At 37.0% G+C, this 17,942-nt stretch overlaps 1 protein-coding gene across 3 annotated transcripts in view; it reads right to left on the bottom strand.

Annotated features, from left to right (window-relative positions):
* The window catches only part of LOC106079921 (protocadherin Fat 4-like), a 103,198-nt gene extending 88,302 nt beyond the window's left edge, over positions 1-14,896 (bottom strand). Inside the window, exons 1-3 of one of the 3 annotated variants that reach the window (XM_056025321.1) lie at positions 14,726-14,896; positions 9,382-9,684; positions 3,929-4,163 (exon numbers count right to left, since the gene is read on the bottom strand). In XM_056025321.1, the coding sequence (XP_055881296.1) occupies positions 3,929-4,163; positions 9,382-9,469 (323 nt within the window). In that variant the 5' untranslated portion in view covers positions 9,470-9,684; positions 14,726-14,896. Of the gene's footprint in view, positions 1-3,928; positions 4,164-9,381; positions 9,685-9,971; positions 10,525-14,725 lie in introns of those variants that run through there. The other 2 variants (XM_056025320.1, XM_056025319.1) reach the window with 2 other exon arrangements.
* Between the last annotated feature and the right edge of the window lie 3,046 nt (positions 14,897-17,942).

The raw sequence follows: 17,942 nt of genomic DNA on the forward strand, positions 1-17,942 counted from the left end.
TTAAAATCTACCGTTTTGTCAGTCAAAATAGGCCTATCCCAGTACAGAAGAGGATCCGTAGACTCGAGAACCTCTTGTGGTGAGTATTTGTAATACGGAGGAGTATCCTTACCGATCAAATTGTGTGTCAAAGCCAAGTACTGGTGTATTAACTTTGCAACTTGGTTATGGCGACCTAGGTAGGCAGATTCCGATAGGGCTGAACATCCTGCCATTATGTGTTCAATGACTCACCCACATTTCCACACTTTCGGCATTTGTCAACAATATTGAGTTTTAGGATATGTTTCTCGTAATTTTTTGTCCTAAATACTCTGTCCTGTATTGCTGTAACAAAGCCTTCAGTTTCAGGGTTGAGATGACCTGCTTTGAGCAATGCTAAGGAAGCAGCCTTGTCAATGTTGTCCCCATCTAATAAAGCCGGGAATTTTCCGTGGAGTGTTTTTTCTTCCCATTGGCGAATTTCATGTCCTACGTCGTCCAAACCGACATTAACATCAACATTGTTTAGGTTCAGAGGGGTTGCATCATAGTCATATTTGCGTAGGAAGTTCATTGCTGGAGGCGTGCAGTTTTTATCGTATTTTTGCGTCTTACACAGTTTGAAGATGTTCTGCAATCTAAGGCCTCCATCCTTTCGGGGCAGGTATAGCCTTATGGTGGAAGACTTGGGGTGTAAACATCGAAATTTGGTTAATAATTTCCTCGTGAGTCTGTCAATGTCATGTAGGTCGGTGGCTGTCTATTTGATGACATATGGGGTATATAGGAGCATTGCGACGGCCCAGCTATTTATTGCCGTGATGAGGTTACTGCCAGACAGTTTTCTGTTGAGAATTTTATTTACTCTCTGCTTGTATTTACCAAGAAAGTCCTCTTTTAATTTTTTTATGGTTTATCGTGGCATTCTGGTTTATTCCAAGATATTTATAAAGGGAGGCAGAGTTCAGTTCTTCGATGCCTTCAAATGCAATGTTGATGTTGGCTGCCTTGCACTTTTTTATCCTCATGATACCACACTTATCCAAGCCAAAAAACATGCAGATATCGTCACTAATGAAGCTGTGTAACTTTTGCTCGTTCTCTGCATTTAGCTTTAAATCATCCACGTATAACAGGTGAGACACAGACTTTGTACATTTAGTGTCAACTCTAAAACGGTTTGTAGTGCCATGGAGTAATTTAGATAGTGGGTTAATAGCTAGGCAGAACCAGAGCGGAGATAGAGAGTCACCCTGGTACATACCCCTTCTTATGTGCACAGAACCACGATTAAGGTGTAGGCTTATCTTTCAATTATCCATACAGACTTTTAGTAGTTGTTTTATTCTTGGGTTGATTCTATGAATTTCCAGGGTTTTCAACAGCCAATAATGCAGAACTGAATCGAATGCTTTTTTTATAGTCGATGTTTCTTTTTCTTCTATTAGCTTGGTGCAATATTATACCATCTATAGTTAGCTGTAATTTACATCCCATCGACTCCTCAATGCAACCTTGTTGTTCCTCTGCTAGTAGCTTATGAGCAGAGCAAAATTTAAACATTTTACTTTTTAATAGTGAAGTTAGTAGTTTATACACCACTGACAGACAAGTGATAGTTTGATGGTTGATTCGGATCACCTTTTTTTGGAGAGGAGAGATGTTCTCCCTTCAGTGAGTTCTATCAGCATTGAAGACAGTTCTGATATTAACTCGTTAAAACTTGATGTTAGTGGTACATATATGGCTGTAAGTTTTTTCAGCCAAAAGTTGTATATTGTCAGGCCCAGGAGCAGTCCATTTGTGAGTTTTTGATATAGCTGCTGAGATTTCCTCTGCTGTGAAATCCACATCAGACATTTCTGGTATTAGGTTGTTTGTAGTTTGGATTTCGTCGATCCAGTCAGTCTGTACATTGTAATGTAGAGGGTCAGACCAAAGCGCTGCCCAATAGTCGATGAACGCGCAGTGTTTAGTGCTATTAATGTTTTGAATTTCGTCAGCATTATTATAAGCTAGTTTACGGAAGAACTGTTTTCTTTTGTGCTGAAATAAAGTATTATGCTCTTTCCTTTTGGTGGTTTCGTTGTAGCGCTTTAACCTAGCTCCCTTTAGTTTAGCTTTCTGTCTCAGAGTATCTTTCAAACATAAGAGTCGTGCGTGGCTGTCACATTCCGTCAGTTTGATTCCAGTTGTTCTTAATATGGACTTCATTTTGTTAAGAATTTTCGCGGACTGGTTGTTTCCAAGATATTGTCCTATTGTATCCATTTGGCTCCTCAGCTGATTGATATTGTCTTCAAGGCGCTTTTTCCATGCAGGCATATGTTTTGTTTTGGTCCCTGCTTAATTGGGCCTAGCTCGAAGGTCATTTGTCCAGAGAGCTCCGTGACAGCCACCGTAGCGAGATGTATCTCAAACAAATTTCTTGGTGTTTCAAAATAGTTGACTATAAATTTATTTATCTCATTAATATCAGTGTTTGTCTCTTTCTTGACATTATTATTATTATTATAAAACAACGAGTATTCATTCTCTGGCGAAGCCAGGGTCGAGTTTCGTTAAAGGGAAACAAAATTCATCGTAGTCCGTTTATCAGTTTCCACTGAGGAATTTTTTGGTGATGTGGCGGGTCTGCAGAAGTACCGCCCTCTGACAGGCAACGAGAATGGTCCTAGGAATGCCAAGGGCCTTGACGGTATCTGTGAGGTCAGTTGTTATTATCCCCTCGGTTGATATAACAATGGGGTATATTGTTGTTTTAGATAATTTCCTTAAACGCTTAATCTCCAAGGCAAGGTTCCCATATTTTCGTTGTTTCGTTTTTATTATTATTATTATTATTATTATTGTGTTAGAAAGGAATGAGTATTATAAAGAATGAATTCATTGAAATGAAATGAATGCAATAAAACAATCTCAATGGATAATTTGGTATTGATTAAATTATTAATGGCGTCTATTTTTTCTTCAATGGGGTATTTCAATAAATGGAGTGAAAATTGAATTAGTTGATAGCGTATAGGTGTGTACCTTGTTCAGACAGACGAAGCATTGGTAAAATCTAAAAAGCTTTGCACGTAAGCTGAATCCAATTTCTAAACCCTTCTTCGTATAGCACAACATAATTTGTGATCTTACGTTGGCAGAAGTGACCTTACAATACAGTATCCTTGACATCATTGATTTTGCGTATTTATTCTATAATTCTATTCTATAATTTCTCTAAAAATCTTCAACCATTCAATTTGTTACATTTATAGCGTGGTCGAGAGGCCAAGTGCGCTTGAACTTGGCTACCTAGAAAGGGGCTCGAGGTTTGACTCCCGACTCGGGCAGAGTTGTGTTTACTGAGCGCCTAAAGGCAGCACGGAAAACCAACTCCTAGATACCCCCTCCCCCCACTGGTCCACAAATTAGATTGGACCTAAAAGCGCTCTGAGCATGCTATAAGCATGAAAGTAGCGCTATATAAAAGCTATAATAATAATCTCTTATGGTCACATTATATCGCTCCAGCATTTCTTCATATTTCTTCAGCTTTTTTTTCATATCGTTGTGCATTGTATTGTTTAAAGAATGTCAAGCAGATCTTAAAAATGAAAGCGTAAACAATGAGCAGGTAACTGTGATTAGCTTTAGTGTCGTGTGGGAACTCGTTTTTAAGAACATTTAAAATAAACTCATAATCCGCAATGCATGATCCAAACACATAAACCACACATCATATACATTTATCTTTATACTGAAATATGCAATACAAACACCATCCGAAATAAATTGGTACAAAAGAGAGGCTTTGGCTTAAGGAAAAAGCCCATCTTATCACACGTCCCCTTATGTTGTACGCCGGATGCACCAAAAAGCTAGTTATTTATAGTTTTTTTGTCCGCCATGTATGAAAATTTCAAATTCATTTCGCTATACCTTTGCATTAATCACTTACGTAATGGTGAGTGCATAAACTTTGGTGGAACTTTCATAGTCCAAAGCGGAGATAAGTTCTATGTCCCCAGTACTGGAGTCGATGGTAAACGTGGCACTCGCAGACAGCGTGTAGTTCAGTGTGTCACCGTTATCCGAGTCATTTGCTGTGATTCTGTAAATACTGGATCCGACAGTGGCATTCTCGTTCACAGATATGGTGTTTGGTATGTTGGAAAAGATCGGGACATTCTGTCCTAATAAAAAAACAAACAAATGTGAATTAACTTTTTCTCTCCTAACTGACGATACCAGCGTTGATTGCACCAGAATATGGTAAATAATTACGGAAAGAAAGAGTTAATATCATAGAACCGGATATTATCTTATCTTATCTTATACAATACAGACGTTACTTCAAAAAAGAAGATGATTACGTCCTACGCGTCATGCATTTAGTCATGCATATTAACCATTGACCTAAATTCTGCCAAGTCACTGGTTTTCCTGGCTAGCTCAGGCAACCCATTCCATGCTCTAATAGCACTAGGGAAGAAGGAGCATTAGTACAAATTTGTCCTAGCATATGGGACGAGGACAAACCTGATTGACATGAGGCCTTTTTGTCGAGCAAAAGTAGATCTCTCCGCCCATGCTCCCAAAAATGTGTATTTTTGTTCAACACGCCCGTTCTGCTGCTTCACCGTATGGTCGCTCATATTATCCGCGGGTTATACAAGTTGTACCGTCGAATGGTAGTTGTGCGGGTTATACAAAGATGCGGGGTCTACTTTTTTTTTCAATCATAAATGTAGCATAACGGAAACTATGGATATACCGGCTGGTCTTTATACCTCCTAGAGTTCACAGTGTGGTTGTGAAATGTACATTGGAAAGTTTTATGAGCATCTCATTCTAAACCCCAAGGAAAACAATTAGAACCGATGATAGAATTTTTTTAAACTTAGCGCTTCCCTTTCAGACCTTGCGATCTATGGGACAGATGATGTTAAGGTCATCTGTTTCTACTGCCAACGGTAAACGTGCAGGGTGTCATGTGGCCAGCACAACGACCAACCGCATTTACTTACCCCAACTTAAGTCAGGTACCTATTAGATTTGGGTGATCTTAGGGGCGCCCTAAGAATCCCGATATTCGAAATCCCAGTCTTCTTCGAGATTCAAACCCAGGATCCCAGGTCCGGAAGCCAAGCGCTTAACCACTCAGCCACTACTGAGATCTATACATTTGCTTAACCAGTATTCTTTCTTGTGGAAAAGTGGGGTAGGGGCTAAAATTTATTAAAATTCTTACATTTATTAGTATACAAATAAATACATTTCATTTTTTTTTTACAAGGTCTAGATCTAGATCCAACATCGTTCTTGCAATGGACTTTTTCGTGCTTGAAAGGAATACCGCGTACGGGAATTTTGAATCTAAGGCATTACTGATTCAAGAGTTTAATAAATTAAAGAATAATTTAACACAACGTTTACTGATGAACATGAACATGAACATAAGTTTTGATGAATGGAAGTTTCCTACTGTCATTTACATCTGTGTAAACACAGGGCCGGTCCTAACAATTGCGGCGCCCTATGCGAAACTGATTGCGCGGGGCCTAGTCTGGGTCGGAATAAGGATAATAAGTGAAAATTAAGATTTTGTATTAGGAAAAAAAAATCGACTTTGTATATTATTCATTCTTTACTAAGTACAAGATTCCCAACCTTGCAACCTACAGCATAGTTATATGCCAGTGACTATAAAAGTAAATAAGGTATTCGAACTTTCGGTGTATTTAACGGTCGTTCCGATTATTACATTTTATTACATGAAAGCTGACAATGCCTTTTATTTATCGCACGTAGGATTGGCGTTTTCGTAATGAATGACACCCACAAATGACAATTTTGTCTTTTTTTAAAGAGAGTTTTTTGAGTTTTCATGAGATTTTAATAAATGCAGGACATTTCCAGGAATTTTTCGTATATATTTTGCAGTTCATTAATTACCGATATAATAAGCGCGGGGCCTATGAAAGCGCGGGGCCCACTGCGACCGCATAGTCTGCAGTGGCTTAAGACCGGCCCTGTGTAAACATATCAACTCAATTTTCACGTTCTGCTCTATAAGTTGAACTTGTCATTACACTTCGGACTGGAAGACAACCCTTATATTATAAGTTGTATAAAGGAAGTATTGTATTTTTATAGAAGTATTTCTTACGCTTTTTTTTAAATGTTTTTTTTTAAGATTGCCTTTTTCTAATCTCTATCATTTTGATTTGAACCCAAAGAGTTACATGCATACATGATTGTATAATATGTCTAGCTCGTGTTTGCTCCAGTGACTCGTATACAGTTACATCATGTTCATTTATCATGTTCATTTGTCATGTTCATTTATCATTTTTATTTATTATGTTCATTTATCATGTTCACTTATCATGTTCATACATTTCCTTGTGAATCGTGTTAATTGTTTTCACGAGTTGAAGAATCAAAGTTAATTTGGTTATTTTTAGATGCTAATTTGCATGTTCTAACTTTCATTTGTTCAATACAGCCGGTATTTTGATATCAATACATCAACTTAAAATGAAAATATATCTTAGACAGGCTCTGGCTTAACCAGTATGCTTCCTCGGGGGGGGGGGGGGAAAGGGGTGCAATAAATATCAAAAGTTTTATAACACTTTATCATGGGTTTAATTTTTCATCTATAATTTAAACAAATATTATTAAGCATTAAATTTATTTTAACATTTCCACGAGTGGACATTTTCAGAAACACTTCTTTTTTACAAAGATTGTACAGACTCACTCTGTCTGTCTGTCTATCTGGCTGTCTGTGTACATTCGTGTACACGTTTTTTTTTTTTTTCACTTCTCATTCTTGAATCAAGTTGCAAATTTTGCACAATAATTAATTGTCTATGATAACACACGAATCAATTAAAAACAAGGTTACAAAAGACAGTTTGTGTGGAAACACAAACTCAAAATCGGCCCCCGAAGTAAAATGTTTTACATAATTCGGATAATCCTTCAGAGTTGAAGATAGTTTACTTCCTAGTCCAAACCTCCAGCAGGACGACGGGGGATGGGAGCAGGCAGGGTTTGAACCTTCGATCGTCGATAAATCCAAACGACAGTCCAGCGCGCAAACCGCACGACCAGTGGTCCACCCAGGTAGGCTTCAATATTTTCAGAAAGAACATCCGAATGAAATTATATCAAAGACTAATGATAGATAAGAATGGAGAAAGAAGGTTAACAGATCTTGTGTAGTGCCCCAACCGTCCCGCAGATCAAAGGATACGTGAAAGTGAATGTAAAGTTAGATGTGAACCTGGCCTAACTAGTTTGTGGTCTATAGGGCAGATGATGTAAAGTTCATCTGTTTTTGTGGCCTACGGTTAACGAGGGTGTCATGTAGCCAGCACAACGACCAACCGCCTTTGCTTTTCCCCAACTAATGTCAGGTACCCATTAGAGCTGGGTAGACTCAGAAGTTGAAAATCCCAGTCTTCACCAGGATTCGAACCCGGGACACTCGGTTCGAACTAAATAAGTTAATGGTTTTGAAAAGGCTCAATCTCATAATCGAATCCTCAAAAAAAAAAAAAAAAAAAAAAATTCCGCTATATAGAAAAAATGTTCACGAAAATGATATTTATAAGATTATTATTCGTCTTAAATTAGGTTTAACATATAATGTATACTAATTAGCTTTTTCTTATAAAAAACTGCTTGCATAATTGATTTTTAAAATGAGAATTTTCGCTTTCAGGAAAAAAAAGTAGCCGTTGCATCAGAACTTTGAATGTTCTAAAATATTGTGAAGTCGGATTTTCAATATCTCTTCTAGTTTACGAGATCTAAACGGGACGGACGGACAGACGGACAGACGGACAGACATTTCGCACAAAACTAATAGCGTCTTTTCCCCTTTCGGGGGCCGCTAAAAAACGTAACCGATTAGTTAATCAATTAGTGATACTAACTAATTTTGTTTTATATAGAAATGATGAACCTTTCTATAGAGAGATAGATGTGGCAGCAAGAGAACTATCCTCATCGTTACTCTTTAAGAAACTGTTGTTTTGTTTTGAAAGACCGCATGACAAAAAGGTTAGAAACAGGATTATTAGAGAGACTGGAACCTCACGATGACATGCTAGCTACTGTCAAAGAAGCAACCTAAACCTCTTTTGGCCATATCGCAAGGGCTTCAGGGCTCGCAAAGCCCTTTCTTCGGAGAACAGTGTCCAGGGAAAGAAGAGGCAGACAGACAAAGCGATGGGAAAACATAAAAGAATGGACGGGCCTACCCAGTGGCGTTGCTAGGATAGGGGGAGGAGGGGGAGAATTTAAAAATCCAACCGGGGCCCCACTTGAGGGAGGCCCCCAAATGAGTGTTTTTTACATTAAAGATTAAATATTACGCAAAATGCAAAGAGATCAAGCTCGGGTTCCGAAACGATGGAAAGTTCTTAGCTACGCCACTTCGCCTGCCATTGAAAGAGGTTCTATCCAAGGCAAAAGACAGAGGAATGGAGAAAGAAGGTTGACAAATCTTGTGTGGTGCCCCAACGGTCCAACAGACTAAGGGATAGGTGACGGTGGTGAAGGTGAAGGGGATAATAAGGTGTATGTCTTTGAGTCTGTAGGATGAGTACAGACAGTATTTCACGTGACCCACATATGTTGCTAAAACTCATGCAGAAAGAGACGTTGTTCTTTGTGGTCTATTTAAGCTATTTTTTTTTATAAGGGAGGCGCGGTGAGCGGTAACGCGCTTGGCTTCCAAACCGGGGATTCCGGGTTCGAATCCTGGTGATGACTGAGATTTTTAATTTCGGGATCTTTGGGCGCCTCTGAGTCTACTCAGCTCTAATGGGTACCTGACAGTAGTTTTGGAAAAGTAAAGGCGGTTGGTCGTTGTGCTGGCCACATGACACCCTCGTTAACCATAGGCAACAAAAAAAGATGACCTTTCCATCATCTGTCTGAAAGGGGAAATTTTCTTATAGGGCCTATGAGTTAGCTAAATTGTGAATGTATCGGTAAAAAAAAAATTAGCAGATTGATAAAAACAAATAACGCTTTTTTTGTACGTTAGCTGAGTAACAGTATTTTAGGCTCTAGTGTAGGAGGTATCAAAAAGCACATATGAATTGCCCAACTATTCCCTTCTTGATATATATTTTTATATATCGAATCCTACCAACATATATCTTATCTTGCAAAATACACTTTACTTTAAAAAAAAAGATCTATTAGATTGGTTAAAATAAACTTTCATTTCAGAGCCTAATTTGTAAATAACTAAATATACAAATAAAGTTCAAAACAGAATGCACTAACAATCAACATAAATAAAGAAAATAATTTACTTGATAATTTTTATGGATTTGACATAGGATATAGTAAAATAAACTACCAATGTGTAAATTACCCACTTACCTTTACAAGACCGGTGTAAACATAATAATACAGCAAGAATGTAAACTATACGTCCAGAGAGTGTATCCATTGTAGTCTTTATTAACATGATTGAAAATATACACAGACTACATTACAACGTATCCAGTATTGTTTGAATCCAAGTTTGCGTTGAGATAACAAGGTCACAGAAATACTTCAATAAATAAACAGAATATAAACACGCTTTCGTTAGAATTTATCCACTTGGTGTAAGAAAGAATACTAGAGACATACTCAATTTAGAAGTATTCAATTGACTCGTTCGGAACTCTGTTATGAATTCTGTAAATAACAATACATGGATATACACATAGAATTAGAAGTCCTGTTTTTTAGATTTTTTTTCACTTTTAAATAAATTATTGTGAAATTTCTAGACATATAAAAGCCTGAAAAACTTTATAGATGAATAAAAAAAACAGTTAAATATTAATTTACGAAGTGAATGAAAATTATCAATATTAAATCATCACTTTACTAGCAAATATGACCTTTATATATATATATATATATATATATATATATATATATATATATATATATATATATATATATATAAATAAACTCACAGCAAAGATAAAAACTTTATTACAAACACATATCTATCAATATCAACTCGTAAGTATTATTATTAGACACTTCTGAAAAACAAAATAAAATTTAATAAGTCTCAATTAGATTACAATGCCGAGTCCTAGATTGGTCGGTCTCTAATAACGTGGCCACACCAACAGATTATTGGGCGACAAGACAAAAGGCAGGTAGGCTAAGTCAAGGTAAGAAACCAGATATATGATTAGTGGAAGGATTGGATGACTGTTTAAGTGAAGAAAAATTGATTTTTTTTTTTTTTTTACATTCTTTTGGTACCAGCGCAAGAGGCTCGCTCGTCCCTCAACTAAGTAGCACGCTTCCCTCCCCTGCCACCTAGGTTTCCTAATCCCCACGCAAGAGTTAGCTGTTAAGACTTGATCAGAATATTCTATACGCTACCCTCAATGGTTTCACCATGACTCTCATATTCCGTACTGCATTTCGCTATGATTTAAAAAAAAAAGGTGTTACAACCTTACGTTAATTAAAATGAAGACTATGTTCCGTACGCTCGAATGCATAAACACGCACACACACGCATATCCGTAAACAAGCATACACACGAATGCTCATACAATGACAAGCAAACAAACATGCACACAGATCTGTACCAAGTTACAGATTAACCACATTACACAGCGATCACAGAAAGTAGGCCATACAAATTCCAAAGCCCAATAACGTAAGGTTAACACGACGTACATGGATACTAATAATAAGAGTAACAAAATGCCATAAAAAATCATAGAAAAGAAGCATACATAAATAAGAACATGTTGCCATACATAATAATATATACTTTCTTAGCCAAAGTTGAAAGAAAAAGGTTTTCCATAAAAGCTGATCATTTATAGATATAGAAGTTAATTTTTTTTGTAATGGAATAATAATGATCTAACATAACACAATAACAGATTGGTGGTGCCGTTTCCAGGTATTTATTAAATTTATGGCCTCTACGCCTACACGTAATGTTTCTCTCTGAATTGTTGAACACCAATCTACATTAAGAACTATCTCAAGGAGCACATGTTATTGCTTTTTTTCTCGGAACAAATAAAAGTAGGCCTACAGGATCTACCTAACCGATTTTTTAAACAAAATTTGGATGACTTTTATTCTTTTATTAGACATTATAAACCAGAAAACTGCAGCGTGGTTAGGACAAAATGTGCATGTTTTTTTCAAGTGCTAGTCTGTGCTACAACAGGGCATGTCATGTTAAAGTTGTGCTTGGCCGTGCTATAAGATTCGCTTGTTCTCCCCCCTCCTCCTCTTGTTCGTCGTTTTCTTTTTGATAATCTGATTATCTTACATTGTCTTACATTATCCTACATTATCTTACATTATCCTTCATTATCTTACATTACCCTACATTATCCTACATTATCTTACATTATCCTACATTATCTTACATTATCTTACATTATCCTACATTATCTTACATTATCCTACATTATCTTACATTATCTTACATTATCTTACATTATCCTACCCTAATGTGCTCAAAGTTGGATTGATGCCCCATCTCCTTTTTAGTTCCCTAAATCAGCTTGCTCTAATCTTTCTTAAAAGCGCTACTGACCCTGGCCAGACGGTTATCAACTTCCCTTGAAATTGAGGCGGCATCGGAACGAGACAGCTGGGGGTCACTCACAAAGGATACACATTTGAGACCAAAAGAAAATCAGCTGCCGAGGACAGACGCAGACGGCGAAAAAAAAATCTAAATCGACCACATGCGGACAATGGTTATGCTTGCCCTCTATGTGGCAAAATATGTAGGTCACAGTTGGGACTGCGCAGCCATGGGAAATATGGCATTCCTCACTAATCTTCGAACTCGAAGACAAGCCTTATTATTAATCTTTCTTAATGTTAAAATGGCTCTAATCTGTGGGGTACTGTCACAGCATTTTTTATTTGCTGCATTAAAATTTGTTGATTCCTGTCAAGCTTATTAACGTTTTTTTCACATAATATTATAGTGGACCTATCCTTAATCAATGTTCCCTTTGTACAGATTTCACGAATCCATCAGACATTCCATTGAAACGAGTTCGCAAGCATGGTGGCTGAATGGTAAAGCGATAGACTTCCGAAACCAGGATCTCGGGTTTGAATCTCCGTGATGACTGTGATATTGAATTACGCAATTTTTGGGACGCCCCTCAGTCTGATAAGTACCTGGCATTAGTTAGGGTAAAGTAAATGCGCTTGGTCGTTGTGCTGACCACACGACAACCTCGTCAACCGTCGGCCATACAAACAGATTATACATTGTCTGCGCTACAGGTCGTAAGGTCTGAAAGGGGTTGCTTTATTTATACTTTACTTAAACGAGTTATTTTTAGTCCAAATGAAAAGATGACGTCATAATTATTATTTTTTTATCATGACGTCCAAAAACACGTCCATGTTACAACTTTGCCTAATCGATACCAGGTCAACTTTCTATTTGACATGAACTCATCTTTTAATTCGGGGGTTTCATACAAAACTTATTAAAATAAAGGACGCTAATAATAATAATAATAATAATAATAATAATGTTTATTGTCCGTATGGAAATTTGTCTTACAATTTGTGCATTACACCAAACAAAAACATTATAACTATACGAAACCAAAGTTAAACTTTAATGCTGCCAACTATATGCAATAAAATTTAGCTACATATGGAAGAGTTTAGAAAAATTCTGTTTAAGCTAAAAAAAAAAAAGTGTACACAAACACACATTATTGTACAATATTTTTTTTATTAAAAGGGCTTCCTTTGTTCTCTACACCGGTAACTCCAAAAATATCATCTCTATTTATAGGTTTTCCACTCTATGTACGAACATCTTTAATAATTGGTACACGAGAGACATTGTTCTCGCCATCTTGGTCTTTTAATATGGTATTACATCGTCAGCTTAACCCTAATCCTAAACTTTTAATTTTAAATATAATGTATAACTAATAAGCCAAGTCCATTCCTATACAGCGTCTATGTTCAAACCGTTCACGCTTTTTCCTTCCTAGAACTATGCCATACAGGGCCGGATTTACACTTGATAAGGCCCTAAGTTTTTTGAGATGTGTTGGGCCCTTTGTAATAAACACAATTCACTTTTCCTTTCTTCTAAATGATTGAACATATTCTTGGAATCATTTCTGAATGGGCCCCAGGCAAGCAACCTTATGTTGTTAAGTAAATCCAGCACTGATGCCTTAAACAATTATTTACATAATACAAGAAGAGCTGTTTAAAAAGTTGTCCCGGCTTTGGCACCGTTATCCAAATTAAATCTTTCAAATTTGATACTGTATTTGAACCACAGAACCCAGACTGACAAAGCTCTAACGAAATATACCACAGGCAACATATGAATAAATAAACGTCGATAACAATCTGACACAATGATACAGTTTTGGATTTTCTTTAGAATCAGATCGACGTAAGCTTCGGGGGGAACATTTAAACGAAGTTGCCAAACTGAAAAATTCAAAAGTTATAGTCAAGCATTTAAAAAAAATGCCGACCTCCTTTGAGCCCTCGTCTTATTCAGATTTGGTTCTGCACGCTTCATTAGCTATAAATCTGGAGTTAGCGGTTTGTCCAGGTTCAGCGATCTTATTAGACATAGAACCGTAACTCAGCTGCTACAAGGTAAGAAAGCCTAGATCCTAATGAATTTAAACAAGCTGCATAGACCTGGAGAGCCCATATAATTGTAATGACATAGAATCTGAAACTTTTGACTTAAATAATGTTTTTTTTTTTTTCAATAATTAATTGTTCTAATTCACGGCAACTTTGTTAATTAAAAGTTTTCTAAAATCTCCTCCTCCCGCCTTTCCCCTTAAGTGTAAGTATACATTTTTATTTCATACCATTAGATTAAAAAATACTGAAGCCGAGATTTAATTATTTAATGTTATTTACAAATCTATTGATTCTCAAAATGTGTCTATCTTTGTAATAGAGTAGCTATGGCTACGTTTTTTTTAATATTAATTCTTACTCATAGGTCTGAACGACGAGTCAAAGAGCTATTGGTCTAAACTGCCTACAGGTTGTGACGTAGCAGGTCAGTGTTCAGGCCTTCTATCACGAATGGTCTCGGTAGGAACAGTAACTCATAACTGTGTCAGGGTTGTGGGGTTCAAAGCGAAATAGAAAGCGAAATAGAAAGTTGTTTCACATAGATCACCTGTTGCAAGAGAGAGACAGTATCAACGAACCCGTAGTATAGTTACAAAAAAAAATCGAGACTAGCTGTTTCCAATAGTCTCCCTTACAAAGCACACACATAATATTGTCCTAAATTTTTATGACCGAAATCTAAACATGGCAGAACAGGCGATTGAGACCTCAGAAAGCCCAATTTCTTGCCACCGGTAAAAGAAGCTTCTGACCAGTGGCGTAGCTAGAGTGGGTGGACACTTGATGAGGACCCCCAAATGACTGTCAGAAATTTGTTTTTACATTTAATATTACGCCATTATCCCATGTCATGATGTGGAAAGTAAAAATTCAGGAGCCCCTAAAGAGGTCAAGCCCCCCCCCCCGGGCCTCAAATTCCCTAGTTACGTCACTACTTCTGACATCCATATAGAAGAGAAGTTTCTCCGGGCTTTTTACCCAAAACACACTAACAGCCAGATTCTGGACTTGTTTTTTTTTAGACTCATATATATAGGCTACAATGTCATTGCAACGTAAAGGAGTCGAATGAACTCACCAATTATCCAGTCTGCTATCTCCCTCTGAATACAGCAGCCGTCACGAGAGGCACTATCCGCGGTAATGAACTAATAATCCAGTGAAATAATCAACCGGGAACAATAATCCTTAGAATTCAATAAGAATCCAATCACTCTCCGCTATGTCATACTTCTCGAATCAATTAAAAAATCCCCAGCACCCTCCACCCGTGTGTCCCTCACGAGTGTATTCACACGGGGAAAAAAGAGGCAAATCTTAACATCATCTTGACCTGTCCATACGTGGTCAGTTATAAAAAAAAATGAAGTAATCGGTCGACTCTACAATGTAAAATGGATTGCCGGGGAGGGGGGGGGCAGCTGGTTCACAAAAATATATAAATAAATAATGAAAGTTTAATCCGATCTATGAATATAACTTGCTTGTTTTCTAAGAGATAAATAAACCCACTCAACAGTAAAAAGGTAAAACACATTTATTTATTAAACACTGTGCAGGTCGCATAGTCATGTGAATCACTGCACGCATCCTTAATCTTCGGAATCGAAGACATCGTCATTATTATAATTAAACACCTAAATTTGGGTTATTAATATGCATTTATTTGCGCACTTAAGCGTAGCCACGTGAAATACTGCACGCCTCATTAATCTTCGGGCTCGAAGACAAGCCTTATTAGAGAAACACATAAACAAACAAGGTTACAAAGACAGTTTGTGTGGAAACACAAACTCAAAATCGGCCCCTCGAAGTGGTCCGCCCAGGCAGTTAAAAAGGCAGGTTTCAATATTTTCAGAAAGAATATCAGAATGAAATTCTATCAAAGGCAAATGACAGAGAAGAATGCAGAAATAAGGTTGACCGATCTTGTGTGGTGCTCCAACAGTCTAGCAGACCAAGGGATAGGTGAAAGTAGAAGTTTGATGTGAACCTGGCCTAAATGATGTCATATAATGATTATCTAATTGATCTCATTGTTCTGTAAAGGGTCAATGTCTTATTCAAAGCCTCAAGAAAAAACAACACATTTCCGAAGAAAAAAAATCTCATTGAAGACTGAGATTTTTTTAATTGCTGGATTTTTAGGGCGCCACAGAGTCCACCTAGCTCTAATGGGTACCCAACTTAAGTTTGGGCAAAGGCGGTCTGTCGTTGTGCTGGCCATATGACACCCTGCTCGTTAATCGTATGTCCTGAGAAACAGATGATCTTAACATCTTCTGCCCTACTAAAGGTCTAAAAGGGGAACTTTACTTTTAAATTCTACATAAGACAGTGCTCAAAATGTTTATTTATTTAACTTTTAAGTGAATACAACGAAACATTTGTGCCCAGTGCGGAAATACTAAACGAAAGCGTGTTAAAAAAACAAACAAAAAAACATTGGAACCGAGTACGGGAATACCCAATAAATTACCCAATGAAAGCGTGTTCAAAATACAAAATACAAAGTAACATCTGAGTCGATTGCGGAAACACTCACCGAGAGCAGGGTTAGGCACGGTTAATTTGCTAGTACTTTTTTTCCCACAATATATATATATATTGCCTAAATTCGTTAGAACCGTTTTCGAAATCCGTGTTCACCCACTCTAAATCTATGAAGAGTTATCAAGCTAATAAGAGGTATTGTAGAAAGTTCTTAAGTGGAGTTTTTAGCCTTTAAAAACAACACCCCCCAAAAAAGCTTTCAATTACATATACAAAAAAATAAACTTTTTTTTTAAGACCACCATTCCTAAGTTATAAAAACTCGTTCCCTGCCGTTGTATGTTAATCGTGTGCTACTTTCAATCCTTCCCCCCCTCCCTCCACACAATGGTATGTATTTATTGTCATCCGTTTGAGGTCTTTGTACACATGTACTACCAGGGTACTGGCTAGTGGAGCGGCAAAAACAGCAGACACCTCCCCCCAGCCCCGCGCTCACAACATCATCCAGGTTTCCGTGACTAAGCCGCTAATTCGAGACATAACATTCCAACCAAGGCACGTAATTCACTCGTATATTTCCCCGTTCACCTTTTTTAAAACCTTATGCACACCCCTACCGTGCACACTAAATTCATGGTTTCACACACTACTGTAGATTAATCCTTATTAGATTGCAATAGTGTTGAGCATTGATCAGACGTCTCAACCTTCTAAAATATCAACTTTCTCTCTGATAATCTCACTCTTTCTTGGCTTACCATGTTGCGAAGCATACATAATTTGATTTGATATTCATCCTGCACGGCGCCAAACAATGGAGTCCAGTATATAAAAGTTCCCCCATAAAGACATTTTGATTGATAGAGGCAGACTTTAACGTCGTCGCTGCTCCAAATCTTTTCTCTTTTTATTTTTTTTTTTTTTTTGAAAACAGAGAAATCCCCAGGAGTCTAGAAACATCGCAAATCTTGACATAGTTCTGACAGCTTGCAGTATTGTAAGATTAAACCACCGCCAGGGGGAGCTGGTGATTGTAACAAGAAACCGAGTATCAATATAACAATAAAAACCGAGAAAATATTTTCTTTTATTTTAAGCGGGTAAGAATATTTATTACAGACAAGCTGAAGCGTACAAAGCAAGTCAAGTACACGCGCTTGTAAGAGCTCAGTAATATATTCTAACACGGAAACAAGTTTGTTGCTATAATTACTTTGACTTTATTGAAAAGGAAACAAAAAAGATAAATCTCTTTATATTAACAAAAACACGAATAGTATAATAACTGGCATTGAGAGGTGCACTGGTCTATACAATATAAGAAAGTACAGAGAAACATGTTTTTGTTGATTTTTTATTTTTGGTTAGACGACCACATTTTTTATCTTTTGAAAAAAACATTTATTCGAAAGAAAATTATATATATATATATATATAAAGAAACAAAGTGGCGACTAACTTTCTTTTTTCAAATATAACTATAGTCAAATTATCGGCACTCATTTCGACGGAGCTCCATCATCGCAAAACTTGGTCGACTCCAATGGAACTCAGTTTCTCCGGGTTCACCCTTAGGCAGGAGTTTCAGTGAAGCGGGATAGAAGCGAATCACGAGCCGATATGGTCTGCGGGCCGTAGTTTGAACACCACTTATGGAAGACATTGAAATATTCCAACTTAAACATCCATATTGTATTTATTTATTTATTACATTGTATTTATTTATTAACTTTGCTTGGGAAAAGAATAGGGGTGGAGAAGAATTAAAGAAAAGTAGGCAAAGATAATGAAGTGCAAAA

Source organism: Biomphalaria glabrata, chromosome 4 (assembly GCF_947242115.1).
Source record: "Biomphalaria glabrata chromosome 4, xgBioGlab47.1, whole genome shotgun sequence".
In the NCBI taxonomy this organism is placed as follows: Eukaryota; Metazoa; Mollusca; class Gastropoda; family Planorbidae; genus Biomphalaria; species Biomphalaria glabrata.